We start from the raw sequence: 27,912 nt of genomic DNA, 5'->3' as shown, positions 1-27,912 counted from the left end.
TCTGAAGTGTAAAGAAGTTAGAATTCTTGCATAAGGTTCCCACTAAGATTTTGGAATTCCTTACAGCGTGGCTGAGAAACAAAATAATAGTCAGGAGGACTAATTTGATTTAGAGTGACCAAATCAGATTCAAGGAGCCAACTTTCAGTGATACAAAAAAAAAAAAAAAAAAGATCTGGTTTTTCCATGAGAATCAAGTCATAAATTAGTTGAAATTTATTTCTAATGGATTGAGTGTTAACAATTTTGGCATCTACAAAAGTAGAACTCAAGACAACAGAAGGAGAGATATGACCTAGACAAGGTGGTCTATGTGACATTTTAAGTTTAGTATTTGAGAGATCACCATATCTACTGTACTCAAAACAGGAATTAAGTCACGAAGAACATCGAAAGCATAATTTAGGAAAGATTTAGAGTCCTGGACCGCACGAAGGAGCGCTCAAAGAAGCTCCTTTGTCATGTTCCTTCACGCGCATGGCGCCTCCGGCGTCCTGCGCTGCTCTTCACACCCCCCCCCCCCCCGTTCCGGTGACATCATCAGGGGTTGTGGCTTACAGCCCAACAAAGTGGCGATGGGGCTGTAGCGGGCAGGAACATCAGGGAGCCATTCGGCACTCCTCTCTCAAAGGGACCAAAGAGTGGCGAAAGGCCCGTTAGACTGGGGAGATGAGGCAAGGTTGAGGTGGTAGCAGCAGCAGCAGCTTTGGAACGTAGCAGGGCTGAGAGTTCTAACTTGAGGGTCAGTGCGTGTTCCACAAGGCTCCATGCCGGAGAGAGGGGAGTCTGGTGGGACACTTGAGAAGGTTCAGGCGGTAACCCCGTTTTACAATGGATAATACCCATTGATCAGTGGTAATGGCGGTCCAGCTTTCTCAAATAGGCAGAGTTGGCCCCTGACCAGTGGGTTGGACAGCGCGGACACTGGGGTTAGAGGCTGTTGCTCTCTGTGCCAGTCAAAATCCAGCCGCAGGGCAAGGCTGAGGAGCTTTCTGAGCCCGAGGTACTTGCTGCTGGCGGGGGTGGCTTTGGGGCAGTCCAAGCCAGTTCAGCACGTAAGGCCGAAGGGTAATATTTCCGTTGCCTGTAGAATGGTTTCCTGGAGTCTCTACGTGGTGCCCTGTGGGTCGCCAAAGAGGGGTCCGAGGTGATAGACAATTAATGCAGGATTTCATGGTGATCCTTTAGCTGAGCCACTGCATCCCAGATTTTGTCCCTAAACAGGTTCTCCTCTGTACAGGGGAGGTCGACCAGCTTCTCTTGGACCTCCGGGTGGAGGACAGAGGCTTTCAGCCAGGCCCAGTGTCTGGCACTAATACTGGCTGCTGAGACCCTTGCCGCCGTCTCAAAAACGTTGTAGGCTGCCCTCATCTCATGCTTTCTGGCCTCAAATCCCTTCTGGATAATGGATCCCAAGCCCTCCTGGAACTGTTGAGGGAGGCCTTCAGCGAATTCCTGGACCTGTTTCCAGGGGTTATGGTTGTACTGATTCATGTACAACTGGTATGCCACAATTCGGGCGATGTGCATGGCCTCTTGGAAAACTTTCCGGCCCAGGTTGCCTAAGGCTTTGTGGTCCTTCCCCGCAGGGGCAGAGAAGTGAGGGCGGGCCCTCTTGGACTTTTTCTGGGCTGATTCTACTACCCCCAAATGGTGAAGCAGTTGGCTCTTCTGGAAGCCAAGCACCTGCTGAACTAAATAAATGGCATCTGTCTTCCTGCTGACTGGAGCCACAGAGCCCGGGAACTCCCATAATCTTTAGAGGAGCTCCAGGAGGACCTTGTGTACTGGAACAGCCACCACCGCCTTAGGAATGTCCTCAAATTTTAGGACCTCCAACATCTTATGACGTGCATCCTCTTCCGTTAAAAGCTGGAAGGGGATGGTTGCTGCCATTGCCCGCACAAAGCTCACAAAGGATAAGTCCTCAGGAGGCTAGCAGCACCTCTCGTCTGGAGGTGAAGGTTCCGACAGAAGATTATCTGAGACCTCCGAGGAATGCTCGGAGGAAGCATCCCCTCAGGGGTCATAAGGGGCCTCCTCCTCACCAGTAAACTGACTGGGTCAAGGAGGAAGGCCAAACCCCAGATGGTGCGGGCACAGATGGTGAGGGGGAACAGACAATGGCTGCACCAGCATCGAGGGCACCAGGACCTGCGATGGACGGCAGGGCATCAGGAGGCCTGAGGGCCCAAGAATGGGATCCGGCATTGGTGGCGGGCATGGAGCTGCATCTTCCTCCTCCAAGGAACCCGGACTCAGAATCGTGTCAGAGGTACGGACCGGTGGCGGATGGGGCACCGGAGGGCCCGCTGGCACCAGCTGCGCATGTAAGGCACCGAACAGCACGTCTAGCCTTTCCAGCAAAGGCACTAACATGGAGGGCACCGGTTCCGGCGCAGGTATGGGAGCCAGCGTCTGTGGCTGCTGGAGACCCTGGAGGGCATTTAGCACTGCCAGTTAAACCACGTGGTCCAACTCCTCCCAAAATGCGGGTGTGGTGAGACAGACCTATGAGGCAGCAGGTTGGGCGTCACCAGAGCCTCCATAGGGGCTCAGTGACCAACACCGAAGCTGGTGGGGGAATGCCCTGGGCTCCCGGTTTTGGAGGAGGACGGGGCCTCCTCACCTTGGGGCTGCTTCGAAGGGGGCTCGGCCGGAGTTGATGTCCCTCCAGTATCGGTGCCGACACCGGATTGTGAAGACAGTCTGTGGCGGTGTCTATGCTTCCCATGATTCTCGGCCCAGTCCTTCTCCAGCACCGAACAAGATGATCCAGAAGCCTTCGAATGGCCAGATGCTGAAGGGCGATCTCCAGCCCTTGATCATCCTGGTGGGGCGGCGAAGGTCCCGAGTCAGATCGATCCCTACGACTTGACGTTCCTGGTACTGGAGTCAATGGAGCCCATTGCCTGGAACCAAACAAGTGCTCCATCTTGTCCAGGTGGGTGTGCCGGCCTTTGGGGGTCATCTGAGCACAGCTGGGACACAGACAGACATTGTGGGAAGGCCCCCAGGCACAGGACGCAACGCTATATGAGTCCGTGATGGGCACTTCCGAAAATCGGGGTCACCATTGAAAAAAGCCAGCATGCGATCAATGGCCATTGGCCACCTGGAGGGAGACGCTCGGGAACAGACTGCAACAACGCGAATGAAGTACCTACCGAACCCCAGAGAAACCAGTCCGCGACAGGGGATATGGAGGCGGGAAAAAACAGGCGGAAAAAAAAACACAATATTTCTTCCCTGAAGGAAAAGAATGAAAAGCTCCACAAACCGAGAGGCAACAGCACTACAGAAAATAGGAGACTGAAGGGGGACTCCGCATGGCTGTGGGTTTAGTGGCATGCTCAGTGTGCCAGTCAACGTTGTAGGCTGCCCTCATCTCATGCTTTCTGGCCTCAAATCCCTTCTGGATAATGGATCCCAAGCCCTCCTGGAACTGTTGAGGGAGGCCTTCAGCGAATTCCTGGACCTGTTTCCAGGGGTTATGGTTGTACTGGTTCATGTACAACTGGTATGCCACAATTCGGGCAAAAGTATTCCATGCCGGGCTCCATTTGATGATGTCACCCATCTATGAGGACTACCATCCTGCTTGTCCTGGAAGAAAGCGAGATTGGTCAGAGAGATGACTTGTGTTTAAAGAAACTAAAGCCACTTCTACGCTACAGAGACTTCCGCACAGTACTCCAAGCCATCATTCTCCCGAAACTAGACTATTGCAATTCACTTCTGCTAGGACTTCCTGCCTGCTCTACAAAACCCCTCCAGATGGTGCTGAATGCCACAGCAAGAATTCTCACCAACACCAAAAAAAGAGACCACATCACCCCGATCCTCCAGCACCTTCACTGGCTCCCCATTAAATACAGGATACAGTTCAAAAGCAGCATGATGATGCATAAGGCCCTTCATAACATATCCCCACTCAACTTAACCTTCAAGCTGCAACTACATACTTCGGACAAGCCGACTAGAAGTGCATACCAAACAGAATGATTACTCAGCCCGCAAAATCCTCACTGAGAAGACGCGCTATATCAACCGCGGGCCCGTCCCTCTGGAATTCCTTACCACCAGACCTCCGCCTGGAGCCGTGCCATACCACTTTTAAGGCGAAATTAAAGACTTGGCTCTTCCTGCAAGCATTCCCAGAGAGCTAAGAACAAACTGATATAACAACCCATAACAACCCTGGTCCTTTGGTTCTAATGTATTATTCTCTACACTATTTAGCTAAGATTTATATTGCCTTACTTATATGTTTAAAGTTGTAACTAGTTAGTTTCGCTTATGCTTATTAGATCAAGTTTCTGATTTGTTCCATGTAAACTGCTACACGGCAGTAGTTATTACCGTTTAACTGTGAACCGGAGTGATATGTATTGTATACAGGAACTCCCGGTATATAAAATCCATAAATAAATAAATAAATGGGCCCTAAGGAAGAAGAGCATGAGTACAGAGCTTCAGCAACCATTGCTGTTTCTGGTGTGTGCTATTGGCCTACAAGGGAAAGGAGTAGGAGAGTTGTTGGAGAGGGTAAGTAAGGTGGCTTTTTAAGTTTATATTTCTTGATTGACTGCCATTTTAATTATTGCGTATTAGCTGTTTGAAATATTTTATTGGTGTTTAGAGAATGTTTAATAATTCTGTACGTTTTTAATGGTTGGATGTTATTCTATTTATCAGTTTTGAAACATTTATGATATTTATTCTAGTTTTAGAATTATTTTATATTACTTGAGAAATGTATAAATAGAAATGTGGAGACAAAAACTGAACTGGAAACAGCAAGAAGCAGTGCAACAATGGAAAAAGAAACATTAACTTGATGGATCCTTTGTCAACAGAGATCCTTTGTGAATGGAGATTCCCCAGGTGATGGACTTCCTGCAACAGAGGTTGGCCAAAAGTTTAGCTTTCAACTCTCTTAGGGTTCAGGTGGCTGCCTTAGGTGCCTTAAGGGGCAGAGTTCACAGTCGGTCGCTGGCAATTCATCCAGCCATTTCACATTTCTTCAGAAGAGTAAAGCATTTACGTCCTCCAATAAATAAATCGGTTATTTACACTTTCGAATAATAGAAGGACTAGGCTGCATTCCAGGAAGTTAGCAAGTAGCACATTTAAGACTAATTGGAGAAAATTCTTTTTCACTCAACGTACAATAAAGCTCTGGAATTTGTTGGACGGCTATTAATCAAGTTTACTTAGGGAATAGCCACTGCTGTTAATTGCATCAGTAGCTTGGGATCTTCTTAGTGTTTGGGTAATTGCCAGGTTCTTGTGGCCTGGTTTGGCCTCTGTTAGAAACAGGATGCTGAGCTTGATGGACCCTTGGTCTGACCCAGCATGGCAATTTCTTATGTTCTTATTTGATGAGGGTCTGTATGTTCTGAGTGTGTAACCCAGGTAAGAGTATTCTGCAAGGTTGTTTCTGTATAGGGATCTATAGCAGCTTGGCTTGTTCTGTTTTTCTAATAGGAGATGTATTGGTGTTTATGGCCTGGTTAAATATTTGTAGTGTTGCTTTTTCATAGATAGGGCTGTTACTGTTTGAATGAGTTCCATAATGCAGGTGTAACGTTTTGCACATTAGTTTGTGTACATTATTGCAGATCCTGGGAGTTGTTAGGTGCTATATTTCTGTTTCCATTTCTTCTTCACATTGCAACTGAATAGAGTGGCTTTTTTGGGTTTCCATTCCAGTTTGTCTCCATATTTGTAAATTTTCGGTCTTTCTGTACTTGGTGAAGGTTGATTCTATGTGTGTGACTGAGGTGAGGTAATTTTACTAGCATGTAGGCATTTGTATCAATATTTGTTGTATTTTCTCAATAGGACATGTATTGGTGGTAAAAAGAAAATTGGTTCTTACCTGCTTTCGTTCCTGTAGTACCACGGATCAGCCCAGGCTGCTGGGTTTTGCCTCCCTTCCAGCAGATGAAGACAGAGAAAAACTTGAAGGGCACCCCTGTAAGTATGGTGTGCCACCTGCAGCCCCCTCCAGTATAATCAGTATCAAAGCCGAAAAGGAAATCAAATTGGTAAAAGGAATCCAAATTTAAATGGTCAAACCAAACCTATGAGAATCAACTATGTACAAAATAAGAGCACTTGTGAAATCTTTGTCCTGCTCCATAGCGTGACAGCAAATTAAAACTCTTGAGTGGATCGAAAACTGGGCGGGCGTCTGGGCTGATCAGTGGTGCTACAGGAACAAAAATTAGCAGGTAAGAACCAAATTTCCTTTCCCTGTACCAGGATCAGCCCAGACTGCTGGGATGTACCCAAGCCGCCTTACTTAGGGTGGGACCTAGAAAGCCCTGATCAAAGCACACCACTTCCAAAACTCTCTGAGTCGGGAGCCCTCCAAGCGGTAATGCCGAGCAAAGGTATGCAAAGATTTCCAAATCGCCGCCCTACAGATGTCCTGGGGGGAAATCAACTGACTTTCTGCCCAGGACACAGCCTGAGAACGAAGCGAATGAGCCTGAAGACCATCTGGAACCGCTCGCCCGTGACATATGTACGCTGAAGCAGTAGCATCCTTCAACCACCGGGCAATGGTAGCCTTGGAAGCTTTATGCCCTTTCTTGGGACCGCTCCACAAGACAAAAAGATGATCCGACAGGCGAAATTTGTTAGTGACCTCCAAGTAATGCAGCAGTGCACGGCTGACATCCAACTGCTTCAATTCATGTGCATGCGGAGAATTCTAATCCAAATCCGGAAATGCAGGCAACTCAATGGACTGGTTCACATGAAAGGCCGATACAACTTTAGGAAGAAAGGATGGCATGGTTCTGAGGAAACACCAAAATCGGATACCTAAGAAAAGGTTCACGACAAGATAGAGCCTGAATCTCAGAAACTCTCTGAGCCGAGAAGATAGCCACCAAAAACACCGTTTTGAGCGTAAGGTCCTTCAGAGTAAACGCGCTTGAGCAGTTCAAAAGGAGGTTCACACAATGTCCGAAGGACCAAATTCAATTCTAGGATGGACAAAAAGCCCCGACGTGGCAGATTCAAGTGCTTAGCACCTTAAAGGAAACTTAACACATCAGGATGAGCCTCTATGGACACTCCTTCCACCTTTCCTGGCAAACAGCCTAATGCCGCCACTTGAACGTTTAGAGAACTGAAAGCTAGCCCCTTCGCCAAACCCTCTTACAAGAAGGCTAGAATGTGGACTATCGAGGCTCGCCTAGGGGAAACTTTCGACCTACTACACCAAGAGTCAAAATCTTTGCAGACTCAGACATACGTAAGAAAGATGGAAGTTTTGAGAGCCTGCAAAAGGATGGAAATCACCATATCCGGATAACCCTTCTTTCTCAACTGCTGCCTCTCATAAGCTAAGCCGCCAGACAAAAGCGATCCACCTGGTCGAAAACTACTGGACCTTGCCTCAGGAGATTTGGAAGATGACCCAGACGGAGCAGGCCATCCACATCAAGTTTGAGGAGATCCGCAAACCACAGCCTCCAAGGCCATTCCAGAGCCACCAGCACCACCACCCCTGGATGGGCTTCTAATCTTCTCAAGACCTTGCCTACCAGGGGCCAAGGAAGGAATGCACAGAGCAGAATGTCGTGAGGCCACAGAAGGACAAGGGCATCCACTCCTTTCGCTCCGTGCTCTCTTCTGCGACTGAAGATGCGCGGCGCCTTGGCATTCCCCCGAGTCGCCATTAAATCCAAACGGGGAATCCCCCACCGATGAGTTAACAAGAACGCCTCACCGGACAGCTCCCACTCTCCGGGATCCAATCTAACGGCTCAGAAAATCCGCCTGAATGTTGTCTACCCCGGCAATGTGAGAAGCTGCTATCCTGAGCAGATGTATTTCCACCCAGGCCATGAGCTCAACTGCCTCCGTAGCCACGGGATGGCTCTTTGTTCCTCCTTGCCGGTTGATGTATGCTACAGTCGTTGTGCTGTCAGAACACTCTCACCGACTGACGACGAACTAGCGGCAGGAATGTCTGCAAGGCCAATCGTAACGCCCTTGTTTCCAGACGATTGATGGACCATTGTACTTCCTGCTGCGTCCATTGGCCTTGCGCCGCCTGAGACAAGCTAACTGCCCCCCAACTGGAAAGACTGGCGTCAGTCGTCACAATGATCCCACTGAGGGACCTCCAGATTCTACCCCCCCCCCCCCCCCCCCCCCCCCCCGAGACAAGTGTTCGGGGCTCAACCACCAAGCTAGACTGGACCTGGCTGGCTCCAGGAGCGGTAAGGGAACTTGAAAATCCTCCGACTTGGGGTCACAATGTGAGAGCAAAGCCCTCTGCAACGGCCTCATATGAGCGAAGGCCCACAGGACCAACTCCAGAAGTAGACGCCATAGAACCAAGCACCTGCAAGTAATCCCACGCCTGGGAACTGGTAGGGACAATAGATGCTGAACCCGAGGCAATAAGCTTGTCTATTCGTTCCTGCAGAAGAAAGAATTTCCTGATCCGAGAATCAAACCACGCCCCCCAAAAATCCAGTACCTGGGCAGGGGACAACTTTGCCGCATTGATGATCCACCCCAGAGAGCGAAGAATCTGCACCACCTTGGTGACCGTCGCCTTGCAGAGTTCCTGTGATTTCGCTCGAATGGGCCAGTTGTCCAAGTAGGGATGGACGAGGATCCCCTTGCGTCGGAGAGCCGCCGCCACGACCACCATCACCTTGGTAAAAGGTGCAGGGGGCAGTAGCCAGCCGAAGGGAAGGGCCTGAAATTGGTAATGTTTGCCGAGGATCATAAACCAGAGATACCGCAGATGGTCCTTCCGAATTGCAATGTGCAGGTACACTTCAGTCAAATCGAGAGACGCTAAAACTCCCCCCCCCCCCGCTGACAGAGGCAAATACGGAACGTAGTGTTTCCGTGCGAAAATGGGGCACTCAGAGCTCTGTTGACCTTCTTTAGATCCAAAATCGGACGGAAGGACCTCTCCTTCTTCGGAACCATACAATAAATCTAATATCTGCTGGTCCGTAGTTTGTCCGAAGGAACCGGGACCACCGCTCCTAGGTCTAACAACTGACGAAGCGTCAGACACTTGGCGCCTTTTCTCCAGGGATCCGCAGGGAGACACAAGAAACAGATCGCGCAAGAGACGAGCAAGGCTGCGATCTCCCGGATGTCTGCCTTTGGCCAAAGGAGCTGGTTTAGACTGGTGAAAACGGTGCTGTCCTATAAAATACCAACGGGAAGGGCCAAAACCCCTAGCAGCTTTTGGCCTATCCTCCGGGAGCTTGTACACATTATTCTCCCCCAAGGACTTAATGAACTGCTCCAAATCATCCCCAAAATGAATTTCCCCCCAAAATGGAAAAACTCCCAGCTGTGATTTGGAGGAAACATCAGCCGACCAATTACGGAACCACAAAAGCCTGTGGGCCGACACCGCAAAAACCATAGTGCGCGAAGACGTACAAAGGAGATCGTACAAGGCATCCGCCCCATACGCTACCGCCACTTCCAAATGATCAGCCTGCTCTGACTCTTACAGGGAAAGATCCCTGGCACTCAGGAGCTGCTGTACCCACTGGAGACTCTCACGCTGCATCAAACTATTGCAAACAGCCACTCTAACCCCAAGAGCAGACACCTCGAAGATATGTTAGAGAAGTACCTCAAGCTTACGATCCTGAGGGTCCTTAAAGGCAGCAGCCCCAACTACTGGAATAGTTGTACGCTTCGTGACTGCGGATACGGCTGCATCAACTTTAGGAACCTTAAGGAGATCGAGTCGTCCGGCAGCGGGCACAATTTGTCGATAGCTCGGCCTACGCGAAGACTAGCTTCCGGAGTATTCCACTCCTGAAACATCAGCTGAAGCAACATAGAATGAAAAGGAAAAGTCCTAGCCAGGGGACGAAGACCAGACAGCACCGGAATCACTGTGCCCTGATCCTGAGGCACCTGACCAGCTGGTATGCCCGACTCCGCGAGGACATGCAGAATCATCCGCTCCAATTCATCCCTACGAAAGAGCCTAAGGACCCGAGGATCATCCCCTTCCACCGGCGCCACACGCTCGGAATAGTCATCCACGTCCGCCTGAAGCAGATCCGCTAGCGTAAAATTTCCCTGGTCCCCGGAACCGGACCCTTCCCGAACCACCCAAATTCGGGATACCTCATGAGGATCTGGCCTAGGAACCTGCGTGGGAGGAGAGAGCCCAGCCCCAGGCCGACCTGGAGGAGGATCTGGATCCCCCGTGGGCATAAGGCTAGCTAAATAAGCCTTATGCATCAGCAAAACAAAATCAGCAGGAAAGGGTGGCTGACCCTTTAAATTCTCCCACATGGGGGGGTTCCCAAAGGAGAAGGGGAGGTGGGAAAAAAGTTGCGGGAAGACTTGGGGCATAAATCATGCGGAAACAGCTGAGGAGGGAGATCCCTTCCCCCTGCCGAGCTATCTGCATCAGCTCCCGCAGCCACTAAAATGGCCGCTGTTCCCACGTTCCGCGGGGCAGGCCAAGCACCACGAGGCAGCATTGGGTTGCCCGTACCATGGGTCAGAGCTGCCTGCCTCCCCCCCTTCTGCCAGCTGCTGCTGCTGATGGGCCCTCGACCCTGGGAAGACACCGGGAGCAGAGGTTGTCGCGGGAGAGCCACACTGCCAGCTCCCCGCAGAAACTACACGCCGAGGCGCACGGCATCACTGCGCTCTAAAGGAGAGAAGGCCACCCAACATGAACGCCGGAGCCTGGGAGGCCAAAGGAGAGCAGTACTGCCTCAGAATTCTCTCTTTTTTTTTTTTTTAAAATCGGGAAACTAACACGCTTGGCCTCACCAGAGCACAACCCGCAGTTGTCTCTGGGCCAAGGGGGGAGGGACCGGCCCACCGGTAAATCCCCCCCAGTCACTCACCGGTCAGCTGCTCTGGGATTGCAGAAGCAAAGAGGAGCCCCCGGCAGGCCTACCAGCAAGGAGAAATGAAACGTGTCCTCGGGAGGCTCAGCTTTTTATTTTTTAAACAATAGCTTTGCTTTAGCCAAACAAATTAAGGATTCCTGAACCTCTTTTTTTTTTTTTTCCTTTTTAAGAATCAAGCAACCAAGACCGCATGTTCTGCCACCTTCATCTGCTGAAGGGGACTGCCGGTGGCGCACCATACTTACAGGGGTGCCCTTCAAGTTTTTTCTCTGTCACCATCTGCTGGAAGGGAGGCATAACCCAGCAGTCTGGGCTGATCTGGGTACGTTCAGGGAATTACTGTTTTTCATAAGGAGTGCTATTGCGCCTGCTAGGAGAGTGAGTTTTATGTTGCTGTACTGAGATGACTCCAGAAATATCTTTTTTGTATGGTAAATTGAAGGGGGAATGTCCTAGTTCTGTTCTGCATCCATTTTTGGGTGGCTCCTGTAGATACAGAGTATAAGTCCTGTGACAATCATGTGGTCAGTGTTTCATGCATGTGAGAACCATCTGTCAGGTGTCCCCCGACAGAAAAAAGGTTGAGAACCACTGGGCATGCCCAGTGTGGCAAGTCAAAGTTCTAAAAACTTTGACATAAATTTTTCGTGTCAAGGCTCCAACTGATATGTCAGCCATGTGTGAAGACTAACATCCTGTTGTCCTCAGAGAACACCTGATACAGGTAAGCAGCTCTGCTCTCTGCAGCACTATGAAAATCTGGCATGTGCTAAAGAAATGATTAATAAAAGGTTAAAATCAAAAGCAGCTTGCTATATACACAGGTATATGAAGTGGCAGTGAAATCTCTTTACAGAAGTTGTAATATATCTAGTTAAAGATGTGTCAAATTCTGTAAGGTTAAAACATGTTTAGCTGTATTGCCCTCTGCCATTATATTTTTTCCTTTACTTTTCATATAGCACCTCTAAATCAATGTAAAAAAAAAAAAGGAAAATTGGTTCTTACCTGCTAATTTTTGTTTCTGTAGTACCTCAGATCAGTCCAGACTCCTGGGTTTTGCCTCCCCTCCAGCAGATGAAGACAGAGTTTTACTGCCACTGCCACTTAATATGAGGTGCCTACTGCAGTGTCTCAGTATTTTTCTGTACCCAAGCCAAATAAAACAGCAAATACCTAAACATTAACAAACCTTCCCCGAATAAGCAGTGGGAAGTGGAAAACAGGAAGTGTTAATTTTGCCCATATCAAACCCTATGTAAGACTAACAAAATCTGTGCCATTCTTCAGAGCAATTACAAAAAAACAGCAAATCAAGTGGACTCTCTGAATCTCCTCTTCCACCAAAGGGCGGGACTCTGGACTGATCTGTTGTACTACAGGAACGAAAATTAGCAGGTAAGAACCAATTTTCCTTTCCCTGTACATACCCAGATCAGTCCAAATCTTGGGATGTACCAAAGCTTCCATAAATTCGGTGGGAGTGTGAAAATCCCACTCGAAGTTCACTCTCACCAAAGCCCATGGGCCTGGATTTCCAGCCGGTAATGCCAGGCAAAAGTGTGTAATGATTTCCAAGTAGCCGCCTTACAGATCTCCTGCAGCAAAACTTGCTGACACTCAGCCCAGGAAGTTTCCTGGGAATGGGTAGAATGCGCCCTTATTTATTTAAAAATGTTTTTATATCGCTTTTACAAACAATGTTTAATCAAAACGGTGTACAAAAGTATCATTCTAAAAAATAAAAATTAGAGAGACATAAAAAATAAAATTAGAAAAAGCATGCTTATAAAAACAATAAAGATTAAAAACAAACTATTAAAAATACAAAAACAACTAATGTAGTACTAAAAGATGGTAATATGGTGCCATATGGTTGAGCTGAAAATGATAATTTGAATTGTTTTTGAAGGTGTAGTTTTTGCAAAATTAAATTATTTAGTAGGTGTAATTTTAAATGCAATTTGGAAGAAATGTGTTTTTAAGGATTTTTTGAAGTGATTTAAGTTGGGTAAGGATCTTAGTGAATCTGGTAATGCATTCCAAAAGATCGGGCCAGCGACCGAGAATGCTCTTTTCTGGTAATTTCTAGACGAGCCTGTCGAGGTGATGGTATGTCTAGCAAATTTTTATTTATTGATCTTAAGTACCTAGAAGGTTTATATATACGAAGAAGAGAGCATAAGGTGGTAGAATTAGAATTATAAATAAGAGAATGTATAATGGTTAGGATTTTGAACTGTATTCTGTCCCTCCGGGACACAGCAACCCTGTCAAATATATGCTGAGCCAATCGCCTCTTTCAGCCAACTCGTAATTGTAGCTTTACACACTTTATGACCCTTTTTTGCACCACTCCAAAGCACGAAAAGATGATCTGACAAACGGAAGCCGGTCATGAACTTCAGGTAGCGAAGCAATGCACGCTTCACGTCCAAGAGACGCAACTCTTGATTGGGACACCGAAGAATCTAACGCCGGAGAAGACGGGAGTGCCACTGATTGATTTATATGGAATGATGATACTACCTTCAGCAGAAAGCAAGGAACTGTCGGTAAGGACATTCCCAAATTCGAAATTCTCAAAAAGGGCTCCCTGCACGACAAAGGCTTGAAGCTCCAAGATTCGTTGAGCCGAACAAATAGCCACCAAGAAAACCACCTTCAACATGAGATCTTATATGGTTGCTCGCCATATGGACTCAAAAGGGGCTGCACACATGCCATTCAGGACTATGTTAAAGCTCCAAGAAGGGCACGGTTTCTGAACTGGAGAAGGCAAATGTTTGACTCCCCGAAGAAAACGGACCACATCCGGATGGGCAGCTAGCGAACATCCTCACACTTCACCTTGAAGACAGCTTAAGGCCACCACCTGAACCTGGAGGGAATTAAAGGATAACCCTTTAGCCAAAGCGTTTTGCAGAAAGGCAAGAACCTGAGCAACAGAGGCTTGCCTAGAATCCACTCCTTGCTCCATGCACCAGGACTTAAGACTCTCCAGACCCTAACATATGCTAAGGAGGTAGAAGTCTTTCTAGACAAAGAGTATTGATAACTCCCTCCTCTGAGTCACCCTTTTTCCTTAAATGCTGCCTCTTAAAAGCCAGGCCGCTAGACAAAAGCGATGCACCTGATCCAAAAAATGGGCCCCTGTTGCAGGAGATTCGGCAGATGAGCTAATCTCAATGGAGCACCTACTGCTAGGTTGATTAAGTCCGCGAACTACGGACGTCTCGGCCACTCTGGTGCCACAAGAATCACATCACCCGGATGCCCCTCTATATACTGCAAGACCTTGCCCACCAGCAGCCAAGGCGGAAACACAGAGCAGGACATCCAGCATCCCAGGAAGCTCCAAGGCATCCACTCCTTCCGTTCCTCGCTACAGTCTTCGGCTGAAGAATCGTAGGGGCCTTGGCATTGTGATAAGCTGCCAATAATTCCATCCACGGTGAACCCCACCTGCGCTGAATTAAGGACATCACTTCCTCTGACAAAAGAAAATTATTCCTTACCTGCTAATTTTCGTTCCTGTAGTACCATGGATCAGTCCAGACGGTGGGTTATGTCCCCCGTCCAGCAGATGGAGTCAGAGCAGAGTTTGAGGGCGTCACCATATAGACCAGTGCACCCTCTGCTGGAGCTCAGTATAACGAATAGCAAAGCCCAAATAGAACAAGCAACATTTTGGATCAAAAACTGTAACCATGAAGGAAAACAGACTAAGAATAGAATTGGAAACGGCCAACGAGGCCGCAAAATAGCCAACTTGTGAGGAGCTGTGAACAGCAATAAGTAAAAGGCAAAGAAATTGAAAAGACAGAATGACAGCTACACGTAAGCACCCGAGCAGGAACCGAAAGACCCAGAGCGGTGGGCGTCTGGACTGATCCATGGTACTACAGGAACGAAAATTAGCAGGTAAGGAATAATTTTCTTTTCCCTGTACGTACCAGGATCAGTCCAGACGGTGGGATGTACCCAAGCTTCCCTAATCTGGGTGGGATCCTGAGAGACCTGCTCGGAGTACCTGATCGCCAAAGTGACCCGTGGTCTGCGGCGCCAGGTGTAGCCGATAATGTCTGGAAAAGGTGTGCAACGATTTCCAAATCGCCGCACGGCAAATTTCCTGAGAAGAGACAACGCGGGTTTCCGCCCAGGACACCGCCTGTGAGCGCGTAGAGTGAGCTGCAATGCCGCGAGGCGGGTTCCGTCCCGCTCCAATATAAGCCGATGAAATGGCGTCCTTTATCCAGCGTGCAATGGTCGTCTTCGATGCCGGAGATCCCCTTTTTGGACCTGACCAGAGAACAAACAAGTGATTGGATACCCGGAAGTCATTTGTAACCTCCAGGTAGCGGAGCAGAACACGCTTGACATCCAAATGACAAAGAGACCTTGATTCCTCTGGAGCAAACGCTGGGAGTTCTACCGTCTGATTCAAATGGAAGGACGAGACCATCTTCGGGAGGAAGGAAGGCACCGTACGAAGTGAGACTCCTGAGTCAGAGAAACGAAGATACGGGTCCCTGCAAGACAAGGCTTGTAGCTCCGATATGCAGCGAGCAGAAACAGATGGCTACGAGAAAAACCGTCTTGAGGGTCAGGTCCTTAATAGTGGACCCACGAAGTGGTTCAAACGGTGAGCCCGACAGAGTCCGCAGCACCAAGTTGAGGCTCCAGGAAGGGAAAGGGTCCCTGACCGGTGGCCGTAGGTGTTTAGCACCCTTCAGAAAACGTGCGATATCCGGCTGTAGAGGAAGAGAGCAGTCCTTCTGCACCAAAACGTTCAGCGCTGCCACCTGGACATGGAGCGAATTATAGGCGAGACCCTTATCCAGGCCATCCTGTAGGAATTGAAGAATCATCGTGGGTCGGGTCCCTCGTTCGGAACACCAAGCTTCGAAGACCTTCCAGACTCGAACATAGGCCACGGAGGTGGAAGGCTTACGGGACCACAGCATAGTTGAGATCACTGTCTCCGGATAGCCTCTGCGGCGGAGGCGGCGCCATTCAAAAGCCAAGCCGCAAGACAGAAGAGTTCTGCCTGCTCGAAAAATACCGGTCCCTGGTGTTGAAGACGCGGAAGGTGAGCCAGACGAAGCGGGCCGTCCACCGTCATCTGAAGCAAATCTGCGAACCATGGACGACGGGGCCACTCCGGGGCGACGAGAAATTACGGGCCCCCGATGATGTTCTAGTCTGCGGAGAACCTTTCCTACCAGAGGCCAAGGAGGAAAAACATAGATCAGTTGATCTGAAGGCCATGGGAGGGCTAGGGCATCCACGCCCTCCGCGCCGTGTTCCCTCCTGCGATTGAAAAAGCGCGGAGCCTTCGCGTTGAGGAAAGTCGCCATCAGGTCCAGGTGCGGAGTCCCCCAACGGCGGACGATGAGATGCATTGCCTCGTCGGAGAGAGCCCATTCTCCGGGGTCCAGCTGTTGTCGACTCAGGTAGTCTGCCTGAATGTTGTCTATTCCGGCGATGTGAGATGCCGCGATCCGGACAAGATGGCACTCCGCCCACTCCATCAGGGGCGTTGACTCGAGGGAGACATGTTTGCTTCTTGTCCCCCCTTGCCGATTGATGTATGCCACGGTGGTGGCGTTGTCCGAGAGAATCCTTACCTCCCTGTGTCGAACCAGGGGGAGAAAACGCTGAAGGCGCACTGCCCTTGTTTCCAGGCGATTGATGGGCCACTTCGCCTCCGCAGGCGTCCAAGTCCCCTGCGTGGCGCTTCGTTCGCAGATGGCGCCCCATCCCACGAGGCTGGCATCGGTGGTCACCACACCCAATTGGGGACCTCGAGGGAGACTCCACGAGCCAGATGCGAGGGTACCAGCCACCAATCCAGACTTTCCCTGGCAGATGGTGGGAGAGGCAGAATCACCTGATACTCCTGCGAGACTGGCTTCCAGCGGGAGAGAAGAGATGCCTGCAACGGTCGCAGGTGTGCAAATGCCCAGGGTACCATGTCGATGGTGGAGGCCATCACTCCCAGGAGCTGCAGATAATTCCAGGCGGTGGGTTCCGACAGGGCAGAAAACAGACTCACGTGCTCCCTCGACGATTGGGCCTTGTCCGGGCGGAGAAACACCATGCCTAGCCGGGTATCGAAGCTCGCTCCCAAGAAGTCCAAGTGTTGCGAGGGCACGAGGGAACTCTTGGAGAGGTTCACCACCCAGCCCAGTGAACGGAGGACTTGCACGACCCTGGCCACTGAGGTCTGACCGTGTGTGAAGGACTTCGCACGAATCAGCCAGTCATCCAGATAGGGATGCACTAAAACACCCTCCTTGCGAAGGGCCGCCGCTACCACCACCATGATCTTTGTGAAGGTCCGAGGGGCGGTCGCCAAGCCGAAGGGTAGAGCCTTGAATTGGAAGTGCTGTCCGAGGATCTTGAAGCGGAGATACCGCCGGTGAGCCGGAAGGATGGGGATGTGTAAGTACGCTTCCGACAGGTCCAGGGAGGCAAGGAACTCTCCCTTGTGTACTGCGGCAATCACGGACCGAAGAGTTTCCATGCGGAACCGGCTGACCCTCAGGGATTTGTTTACCTCCTTCAGATCTAGAATGGGCCGAAAGGAACCGTCCTTTTTGGGAACGACGAAGTAGATGGAATAATGGCCCAAGCCCACCTCGCCGAAGGGGATGGGAACTATGGCCCCCATTTCCTGCAGCCAGTCTAGCATTTGTTGGACCGCCATCCTCTTGAGACCTGAACCGCAGGGAGAAAAAATGAACTTGTCCCTCGGCGGGCGGACAAACTCCAAAGCGTAACCGTCCCTTATGGTGTCCAGCACCCACTGGTCTGTGGAGATATCTGCCCACTCCTCGTAGAATTCCGTGAGGCGTCCCCCGATGCGGGGGGGTGAGGAGTGGGTTCCTCTGGCATCACTGAGCTGACTTTGCGGGAAGGTTCTCCTGCCCAGAGCAGTCTCGTGCGGGCCTACGCCCGCGAAAGGAACGAGACCAGGGCTGGGACCTAGTCGGTTGTGTGTGGGAGCCAGGCTGTCTGTAAGATCTGTAGTGCCGCTGCGCCCTGGCCCTGGTTCTACCTGAGGGAAAAGACCGGAAGGAGCGCTGTCTATCTTCAGGAAGTCGATGTACCGAATTTTTCCCCAGCGACTTGATGATCTGATCCAGGTCCTCCCCAAAGAGAAACTTGTCCCGAAAGGGGAGGGAGCCAAGGCTCTACTTGGAGGATGCATCCGCCGCCCAGTTCCGTAGCCACAAGAGTCGTCTGGCAGCTACCACAGACACCATGGACCTCGCCATTACTCGAAAGAGATCATACAGAGCGTCCGCCCCGTACGCTATGGCAGATTCCAGGCGGTCCGCCTGAACGGCCTCCTTGGGTGGCAAATCCTGAGAAGTGAGGAGTTGTTGAACCCAGAGTAAACTGGCCCTCTGTGCAAGAGAACTGCACATAACGGCCCGCATCCCTAGGGCGGAGACTTCAAAAACACGCTTAAGGAAAGTTTCCAGTTTGCGATCCTGCGAATCCCGCAGGGCCGACCCGCCCGTGACCGGGATGGTCGTCCTCTTGGTCACCGCCGACACCGCTGAGTCCAACTTGGGCACCTTAATGAGATCCAAGAAATCCTCCGGCAGCGGGTACAGTTTTTCCATGGCACGGGTGACCTTCAAGGACGCCTTGGGCGTGTCCCACTGCCTGGTGAGGAGCTGAAGGAAAGACTCATGGATGGGGAAAGCTCTCGCTCTAGGTCGAAGAGCAGCAAGGACCACAGGGGCCGGAGGGGCCGGCGGAGGATCGAGGTCTAGCTCCTGAATATGGTGGATGAGGTCGTCCAGCTCTTCTTTTTGAAAAATACGTAGGGCCCGAGGATCGTCCCCATCCGTCTGGCCATCCGGGTGTGCTTCCGGGGGATCCGGGGAGTCTCCTCCTGCTGATGAAGCCGCCCCCGTAGCACGTCGGGGTGGCACGGTGGAGGTTCCCGGGACAGAGCCATGCCTATCAGGCGAACAAGTAGGAACACCATCAATTCTGGGAGCCTTGGGGGGAGGGGGCCCCAAGGGGGGGTCTCCCCGTCCCTGTAAATAAGCCCTGTGCATCAGCAAGATAAATTCAGGGGAGAAGAACGAAGAGCCGACTGGAGTCCCTGGGGAGGGACCTTCCTGAGACCCCCGGTCTTGCAAATCCCCCTCCAGGGACAAATTCTGAAGAGAGCTATCCCGAAGCATCCTTCTCCCATCTGGAAGCCCGTCCGCCTCACGCTGCCCATCTAAGATGGCCGCCGTTCCCGCCAATGGCGGCGACGTGGCCGGCCCGCGCTGCCCGGGCTGGAGAGGAGGGAGGTCTGACATCGTGCCGGAAGACTGCAAGGTGCCTTCCCCCTCGAGGAGGCACCGATCGCATAGCCCCTCCCTCGTGAAACGAGTCCCCAGCTCGCCGCAGGCCTCGCACCTCGACGGCCGCGGCATGAGGAGCGTCGGGAAAGAAGCCTCGGGGGGGCCTGAGCAACGGGCTGGTGCCGCGGGGGGGCCTGAGATGGCCTACACAACCCGCCGAAGGGGGTCCGGAGTCGCCGGGGGGACTCCCCCGTGCCGCAGCGCAGACACCCGCGGGCAAGGCCTGCGGGCCCCACCGACGACACGAGGAGCGGCCGGCACCACCGGCATCCACGGGGCACCGCACGAAGAAGAAGGAAAAAAAAACCTGTGGAGAGAAAAAGACAAAAAACCTTCCACTTACCCCGAACGGAAGAGTAGAGAGGCACAGAAGCGAGAAGGCAGAGCAAAGAAACACGCCTCCTCAAAAATTGAAACACTTTTTTTTTTTTTTTTTTTTAACTTTAAAGATTCAAAATGGCTGAAGAAAAAGACAGGGACATACTGAAGAAAAGAGAGAGAAATGAAAGAACAAATGCCAGGCCCTGTCACTCGGGGGGAGCTACTGGTTCCCCCGACCCTCATCTGCTGGAGTCAGAAAGATACTGAGCTCACGCCCTCAAACTCTGCTCTGACTCCATCTGCTGGACGGGGGACATAACCCACCGTCTGGACTGATCCTGGTACGTACAGGGAACTCCCACTTTCCGGGATCCAGTTGTTGTTGGCTTAGAAAGTCCGCCTGCACATTGTCTGTGCCTGCTATATGAGAGGCCGCCAGCAACGATAGATGCTGCTCTTGCCAGTTGATCAGAGCTCCAGCTTCCTGAGCCACCGCTCGGCTCTTGGTGGCCCCCTGCTGACTGATGTACGCCACAGTTGTCAGACAACACTCTCACCGGTTTTCCCCTCCCCAGGGAAAGAAAAGCTTATAAGGCCAAGCGTACAGCTCTCGTCTCTAGACGATTGATGGACCATAGCGCCTCCTCTGATGACCACTGGCCCTGAATGGACTGGTTCCGACACACAGCTCCCAACCAGAGAGGCTGGCGTCAGTGGTGACGATTGTCCAGAGTGCGATTTCGAGGTCCACCCCTCGCCTCAACTTCTCCGGAAGTAGCCACCATGAAAGACTGGCTCTGGTCCATTCCACTTATGGAATGAAGTAGGAGAGGAATATGAAACTGCTCCGACAGTGGGTCCCCTTTGGGTTAGCAAAGCTGACTGTAGTGGTCTCATATGAGACCACTGTGTATCGGAGCCAGTCCATTCAGGGCCAGTGGTCAACAGAGGAGGCGCTATGGTCCATCAATCGTCTAGAGACTAAAGCTGTACGCTTGGCCTTATAAGCTTGTCTTCCCCTGGGGAGGGGAAAACCGGTGAGAACCTGCAGATAACCCCAGATCTTGGGGACCTGTTTCCTCAACAAACCGCAAACTTGCGATTATAACTTGGAAATCAGTTCCTCGATGAGGAAAAACCTTCCCCACCTGGGTGTCGAAACGCACCCCCAGGAATTCCAAAATCTGAGAAAGGGAAAGGTGGTTCTTGGACAGATCGACTATCCATCCTAACGATCGCAAACGTTGAACAGCCAGGTCTGATATCTCCTGGCAAAGGATTCCGACTTCACCCAGATCAAACAATCTTCCAGACAGGGGTAAACCAGGACCTGTCCTTCTGTAGAGCCGCCGCCACCATGACCTTCACCTTGGTGAAGGTCCTGGGAGCAGTTGCCAAACCGAAGGGCAGAGTGCAAAACTGGAAATGTTCCCCCAGAACATAAAATCTCAGATATCTTTGATTGTCTGGCCTGATGCCTATATGTAAATATGCTTCGGTCAAATTCAGCAACGCCAGGTACTCCCCTTTGTGCACCAAGGCAATCGATGAGCGCGAAGCCTCCATGCGAAAACGAGGAACCCATAAGGCCGTGTTCACCTTTCTTGGGAGCTATGAAATAAATAGAATTGCAGCCTGTCCCTTGCTCTTCCATGGGGACGGAACAATGGTTCCCAGCCTGTGAAGACAACGCTTCTTTTCGTCATAAGTGCACAGGGAGACCAGGAACAAGTCTCTTAGTGGACGAGCAAATTCTAAAGCGTAACCTGGTTTTATCTCACTTAAGACCCACTGGTCTGAAGTAATCTTGGTCCACTTCTCGTAGAACAGGGTCAATCGGCCTCCTATGGTTGGCTCTGAGAAGCGAACCAGCCTGGCATCACCGGGCAGATTTGCAGCCTCCTTGGGAAAAGCCATCTCTTCCTGGCCTCTTCCCTCGAAAGGGCTGGCTCCACAACGGCTGCCTCCCAGAGGGTTGTCGTTGGGAGTTACCAGAGGCCTTGGCTGGTCGAAAATGCCTATTTCTTCCTGCATAGAAATGGGCTAGGAAGGAGCATTTCCCCTTCGGCTTATCTTCAGGCAATTTGTGAAACTTCTTCTCGCAGAGAAGCTTAATCATCTCCTCCAAATCCCGAATGAAGAGCAAATTCCCTTTAAAAGGCAAGGCCCCTAGCTGTGCCTTGGACGATATGTCAGCTGACCAATTCTCAACTAGAGGAGCCTGGGGGCTGAAACCGCAGAAGTTAGGGTTCTGGAGGAGGTCCTGATAAGATCATACAATGCTTCTGCACCTCAGGCTACCACGACTTTCAGCCGCTCCGCCTCCTGTATCTCGGAATCAGACAAGGACTTGTCAGCTTGTAAGTGCTGAACCCAGCGCCCCTCAACATGAAGCTGCTGCACACAGCCGCTCAAATGCCAAGTGCAGACACCTCGAAAATCTTCTTGAGATATGCTTCCAACTTTCTATCCTGAGGATCCCTCAAAGCTGTGGAACCAGCTACTGGAATGGTTGCCTTCTTGGTAACTGCTGAACATGAGGCATCTATCTTAGGGATTCTCAGAAGCTCCAGTGTTTCTTCTGGCAAGGGGTATAGCTTGTCCATGGCCCTGCTGACCTTCAGGCCTGTGTCGAGAGTATCCCACTCCCTAAACACCAAGGAACTGACCAAATGATGGAAATGAAAATATCTTGTTGGGCCCCGAAGACCAGTCAGAACCAGGTCCACATCTTCCATAGCAGACTCTTCCCGCTGAACCTTTAAACCTAGTTCTTCCAGAACTTTAGGAATCAAGGGATCTAGCTCCTCCCTGTGGAACAACAGGACCACTTTGGGATCATCCCCCTCAACCACAGGCCCTTTGGACAAAGCCTGAGCTGGATCCTGGTCCGCCAACACAGCACTGGACCCAGGTGGGTCCAGCTCGCATGAGTCCTCCACATCCGAGACTTCGGAGGAATTGTCCGCAGCTGTCGATGGTGCCCTTGGGACCCGCCGGATCCTAGTGGCCCCAGAGCCTGAGAGGTCCTGGCCCTCTTTGCCGGCCTACAACGCTCTGCGGATCCTCCGCAGTTCTGGCTTTCTTGGCTTTATTAAGCTTTTTGGAGTAACAGCACATAATTGGAGAAGTTGGAAGAAGGATCTGAATCCCCCTGAGAGTCCTCAGCCGCAGCAGCATGATTTTCTGCAGCATCCCGATCTCCCCCAGAGGTTCTAGCTGCAGGGGACAACAGAGGAGGGATATCCCCCTCTCCCTCCACGGGCTACGAGGCAGCTGAGAATGTGGACAGAATGGTTGCCGACTCCGCGCTCAGCAGGAATGGGTCGTCCACTGCAACCAAAAACAAGAAGCACCCCGGAGAAAGGAAAAAACACTGAGCCGCCTGATCGTCTGTGAGGGGGGACCAGTCATACCATGACTGCCCTACTGCCCTTCAGGAAAACTTTTTTTTTCTCTTTAAACTCTAATCAAATTAAATATCAAAGAAAATGGTACTTCCCTTAGAAAGATTGGCAGCAGGTTCTGATCCTCCTTCAGGGTGCAGAAACTGGAGCCACCAGTGCCAAGGTACCAAGCAATCACTCCCCAACCCCCTGCACATTCGCCTCACAAACCAGGGGGGATAGCCCCACCAGAACCTTAAAACCCCTGGGAGGCATGCTTAAATTGCTTCTTTCGTCTTTTTTTTTTTTTTAAATCAGACTGCAGTGTCAGTAAAACTTTTTCTGTTTCCATCTGCTGGAGGGGAGGCAAAACCCAGGAGTCTGGACTGATCTGGGTACCCACAGGGAACAACCAACCTGTACAAAGCATTGCATGGCTAGGGAAAGAGGTGGCAAGGAACTAAGGAAAAGGAAATCCAAAAGGTGGTACTGGAAAAATGTTAAAGTGGGAGCATTTAGCAGGAATTAGCTTGTTTTAATGAAATTGTGGTAGAAGGGAGTGTTGAGAAGTAGGCGGGATCTAAAGTAGAAAGAACATGGAACAGAGTAAACTATAAATAAGAACAGAAAAAGGGCCAGCCTTGAAAGCATTTTTAAGTGAGGACCAGATGCTTAAATACTGTGTAGAATCTGAAAGAAAACCAATGAGGAACATTAGGAAAGACATTACAAGGATGTAAATATGAAGAAAATATTTTCTAGTATTGCAAACTGTAACCAATAATTTTTACATAAAACAAATAGATCCCTTCTGAAAAATGTCTAGCAGGAAAACTGAGGCCTTGAATTACTTTACCTGTTGGAATCTCTTTAGATGAAGAGTAAGAATTGGAGGGGGAAGAGAAATTAGCATCTGCTTTATGGCACTAGTGTAAACATGCTTCTTTTTACCTGCAGATAAAAAGCACAGAGATTAGAAACTCCAGCAATCAGTGTAAAGCTAAATTAGTTAGCTAATTAGGCCATACAATTACTCTGCTCTTTAAAAAAGATACTTCAAAGTATTACTTCAGTTGGCACAATGAATAATTTGTTTTTGGCCTAGCAGTTTCCTTGAACTCATTAGGAAGCAGTCAAGATCTGGTACTATGAGCCTTCATTCATAAACTACCCACCCTGGGCTCCTTCTGGAACTCTGCAATCATGGGCCCTGAATCTGGCCACTAGGTGTCACCTTTGAGTGATAAACCTCCCTGCTGGGAACTGTGAAGGCTGCCTTTCCAGCAGACCTGGGAACTTCTCCATTGCAATGTATAGCATTTGACATTTTAAGTCACCAGACCAGCCCTGAATTTAGAGTTTGTTTTCATTGCTGTTAAAATGCAGTGAAAGTTGATGTATTAAAACTGAGTGTGAATTACTAAAGCCAGATTTAATTTGGATGCATATCACTTACACTGATGAAGCTAAGAAAGTTATATAGTAAGAAGTTATATAGTGACTCCAAAATCTGTTTTCCTTAATTGAATACTACTTTGGTTAAGTTCACTCAATACTAATAGATTCGTCAACTACAATACACTAGTAACAGAAACCATCATAAACCAAGAGAAGAATTATCTGCAATCTGTTCACTGCCTCTTACAAAGACTATTGATGAGGACACCAAGGGCAGGCAATTCCTAGGAACCAAAATGTTAATGTGTGCACGACACACTGACTCAGTCACATTTCTCTGGCTTGGCTCTCCAATGAGCCAGCTGTAAAGTAGACTTGCTTACCTATATAACTGGTGTTCTCAGAGGCCAGCAGGATGTCAGTCCTCACACAAGGGTGACATCATCAGATGGAGCCCAGCACAGAAAACGTATGTCAAAGATTCTAGAACTTTGAGCTTCAGTGGGTATACTCATGCAAGCAATATACCACGTGTCCATGCGGGCTCCCCTCTGCCTTATATCAGAATTCAAGAGAATAAAATAATGAAGGAGAAAAACCCCAAATAGTGGAAACCTAACTACGTGGGGTGGCGGGTGGGTGTTATGAGGAATAACATCCTGCTGTCCTTGAGGAACACTTGCTAGAGGTAAGTAACTCTGCTTTCTCAGAGGACAAAACAGGATGGTAGTCCTCATACCTCAGTAAATCTCTAGCTAAAAACATAAAAGGGGACCAACAAAACACCCAAATAAGTGCCAACTGGCACAACAACCAGTTTTGTTGGTAACGGGGGCGGGCAGCCTCAACAAAAAATGACCAACCTCAAACAAGTTCCAAAGGACAGATTGGCCAAACTTGCTGTTGCGTCAGCCATCCCTATCCAAACAATAATGTGATGTGAATAAGAATGTAAGATATGCCATACTGGGTCAGACCAAGGGTCCATCAAGCCCAGTATCCTGTTTCCAACACTGGCCAATCCAAGTCACAAGTACCTGGCTAGCACCCAAACATTAAAAAGTTCCAAACTACTGATGCTGGTAACAAGCAGTGGCTATTCCTTATTAATAGCAGTTTATGGACTTCACCTTTTTTAAATCCAGCTACCCTAATTGCCTTAACCACATCTGCTCCTCTAGAGGGGAGGAATTAGCTATCTGTAGTGCTTACCCACCAGGAGGGCGGAGTTAGTAATCTGTTAATGAACTGCTGTTGGATGCTCCTGTAAGGGAAGGAGGTAGCAATCTGATATGGTTCAACTCCCCAAGGAAAAGGAGTTGGCAATCTGTTCAATGATATTCCTCTGAGGAGAGGAGCTAGCAATAGATATATTGTACTTTGCTACTGAGATAGCAATCTATCATGTCTCCGCTATGGAGTAGTAATCTGTTATATATTGGCTGCTGGCAAGTCCCATAGAAAGAGGAGTTAGCTCTATATATAATACTTCCGTAAGCAGTGTTAGTGGTCTGTAGTGGTTGGCTCCCACAGAGTGACAGTAGTGTAAGAAATGACCACTTGGAGGAAATGGTGAATCCCTGGGCTGATGGCAGATGACCGCCCCCAGGAGGAGATCCTGAGAGGAACCACTGGCTAGGCTAGAATATGAAATAAACACAAATAGCTCTTTATTAGGCTGGAAGCTGAACCATCAGTGGTGGCAGTAATGAGTCGCTGTGTCCGACAGGGCTGAAGTCCTTCTGATACCGGAATTATAATCTCTGGGTTGTTGAGCTGTAGAGAGAGAGACTAGAAGTAGTGAGTAGACAGGGTATACTGGATACAAGATGGTACACTCACAATAGTTAGATGTCTGCAATGGACTCTATGCCACAGAGTCTTCAGTATATTCAGGAACAGGAGCCGCAGGCGAGCACTGGTTCCTCTAACAGTCTGTAATAAGAACTCACAATAGCTGTATATGAAATGGCTTCTAGAGTAGAAGAGTCTGTAAAGGATTCTAGGAACATGGGCCCTCGTGGAGCGAGTACCGGTTCCTATCTGGAATCTTGCCAATGTAACTCACGATCTCTGTACCTGCGATAACGTCTTGGACGGAAGGGAGTCTTCAGAGCTATAGGAATGTAGGCCCTGGTGGAGCGAGTACCGATTCCTATGTACAATAGAACTCACTGTGTTCACGTCCGCGATCGCTTCCAGGCAATGAGGAGTCTTCTTATTCAGGGATGTAGGCCCTCGAGGAGCGAGTACTGGATCCCGTCTTGGCAATCTGAAATCAAGAAGAGAGAGCGGAGCCCCTGTGGAGCGGGTACTCCTGGTAAATTTGAAAAGGCCAAGCAGTGGAGAAGGATTCCCCTGGCTGACTCAGATCGTTGTTGCAAGTATCGTGGACTGCCGAAGCAAGTCCTGTTGGAGTTCCTTGCTAACTCGTTAGAGGTTAGCAAACAAAGACCTTTTAAAGTGAAAATGGATGACGTCACTACGGGGGACACTCCCAAGGTTCGCACCCTTGCTGGTACAAAGTCTGGATCCGTAGCATCAAGCCAGCCTGGGGACACCGGGACCAAGAGGCAGGGAGACGTCGCAGCTGCATCTGTCCATCAGAGCCGAAGGGAGTCGTTCCCAAGGTACAGAGGGTGGAGCAAGGGGCGAGAAGAGGCATGAACGCAACACTTACATTGAGTGATAAAGAATTTTCTCCAATTTGTTTTAAAAATGCTACTTGCTAACTTCATGGAGTACGCCCTAGTCCTATTATCTGAAAGAGTAAAATAACCGATTCACATTTACTTATTCAAGTCCTTTCATGATTTTGCAGACCTCTAACATATATTCCTTCTCAGCAGTCTCTTCTCTGAGCTGAAGAGCCCTAATCTCTTTAAGCCTTTCCTCATAGGGGCGCCGTTCCATGCCCTTTATCATTTTGGTCGCCCTTTCTATACTTTCTACAGTGCAACTATATCTTTTTTGAGATGCGGCAACCAGAACTGCACACAGTATTCAAGGTGCGGTCTCAACATGGAGCGATACAGAGGCATGACAATATCCACAGTTTTATTCGCCATTCCCTTCCTAATAAATCCTAACATTGTTTGCTTTTTTGACCGCCATAGAACACTGAGCCGACAATTTCTATGCACTATGATGCCTAGATCTCTTTTCTGGGTGGTAGCTCCTAATATGGAACCTAACGTTGCGTAACAGCGAGGGTTATTTTTCCCTATATGCATCACCTTGCACTTGTCCACATTAAATTTCATCTGCATTTGGACGCCTAATCTTCCAGTCTCACAAGGTCCTCCTACAATTTATCACAATCTGCTTATGATTTAACTAAATCATTTTGTGTCATCTGCAAATTTGATCACCTCACTCGTCGAACCTCTTTCCAGATCATTTTTAAATATATTAAAAAGCACCAGTCCAAGTACAGATCCCTGAGGTACTCCACTGATTATCTTTTTTCACTGTGAAAGCAGATCATTTAATCCTACTGTTCTCTGTCTTTTAACCAGTTTGCAATCCACAAAAGGACAT

General features: G+C 49.6%; 1 protein-coding gene across 1 annotated transcript in view; it reads right to left on the bottom strand.

The window, feature by feature from the left end:
• USP16 (ubiquitin specific peptidase 16) overlaps positions 1-27,912 on the bottom strand; it is a 557,777-nt gene that overhangs the window by 95,128 nt on the left and 434,737 nt on the right. The window contains exon 16 of the mRNA XM_029578724.1: positions 23,831-23,925. Within this exon, the coding sequence (XP_029434584.1) occupies positions 23,831-23,925 (95 nt within the window). The remainder of the gene's footprint in view (positions 1-23,830; positions 23,926-27,912) is intronic.

This window comes from Rhinatrema bivittatum, chromosome 15 (genome assembly GCF_901001135.1).
Source record: "Rhinatrema bivittatum chromosome 15, aRhiBiv1.1, whole genome shotgun sequence".
Classification (NCBI taxonomy): Eukaryota; Metazoa; Chordata; class Amphibia; order Gymnophiona; family Rhinatrematidae; genus Rhinatrema; species Rhinatrema bivittatum.
This window is presented reverse-complemented; position numbering and strand designations above follow the sequence as displayed.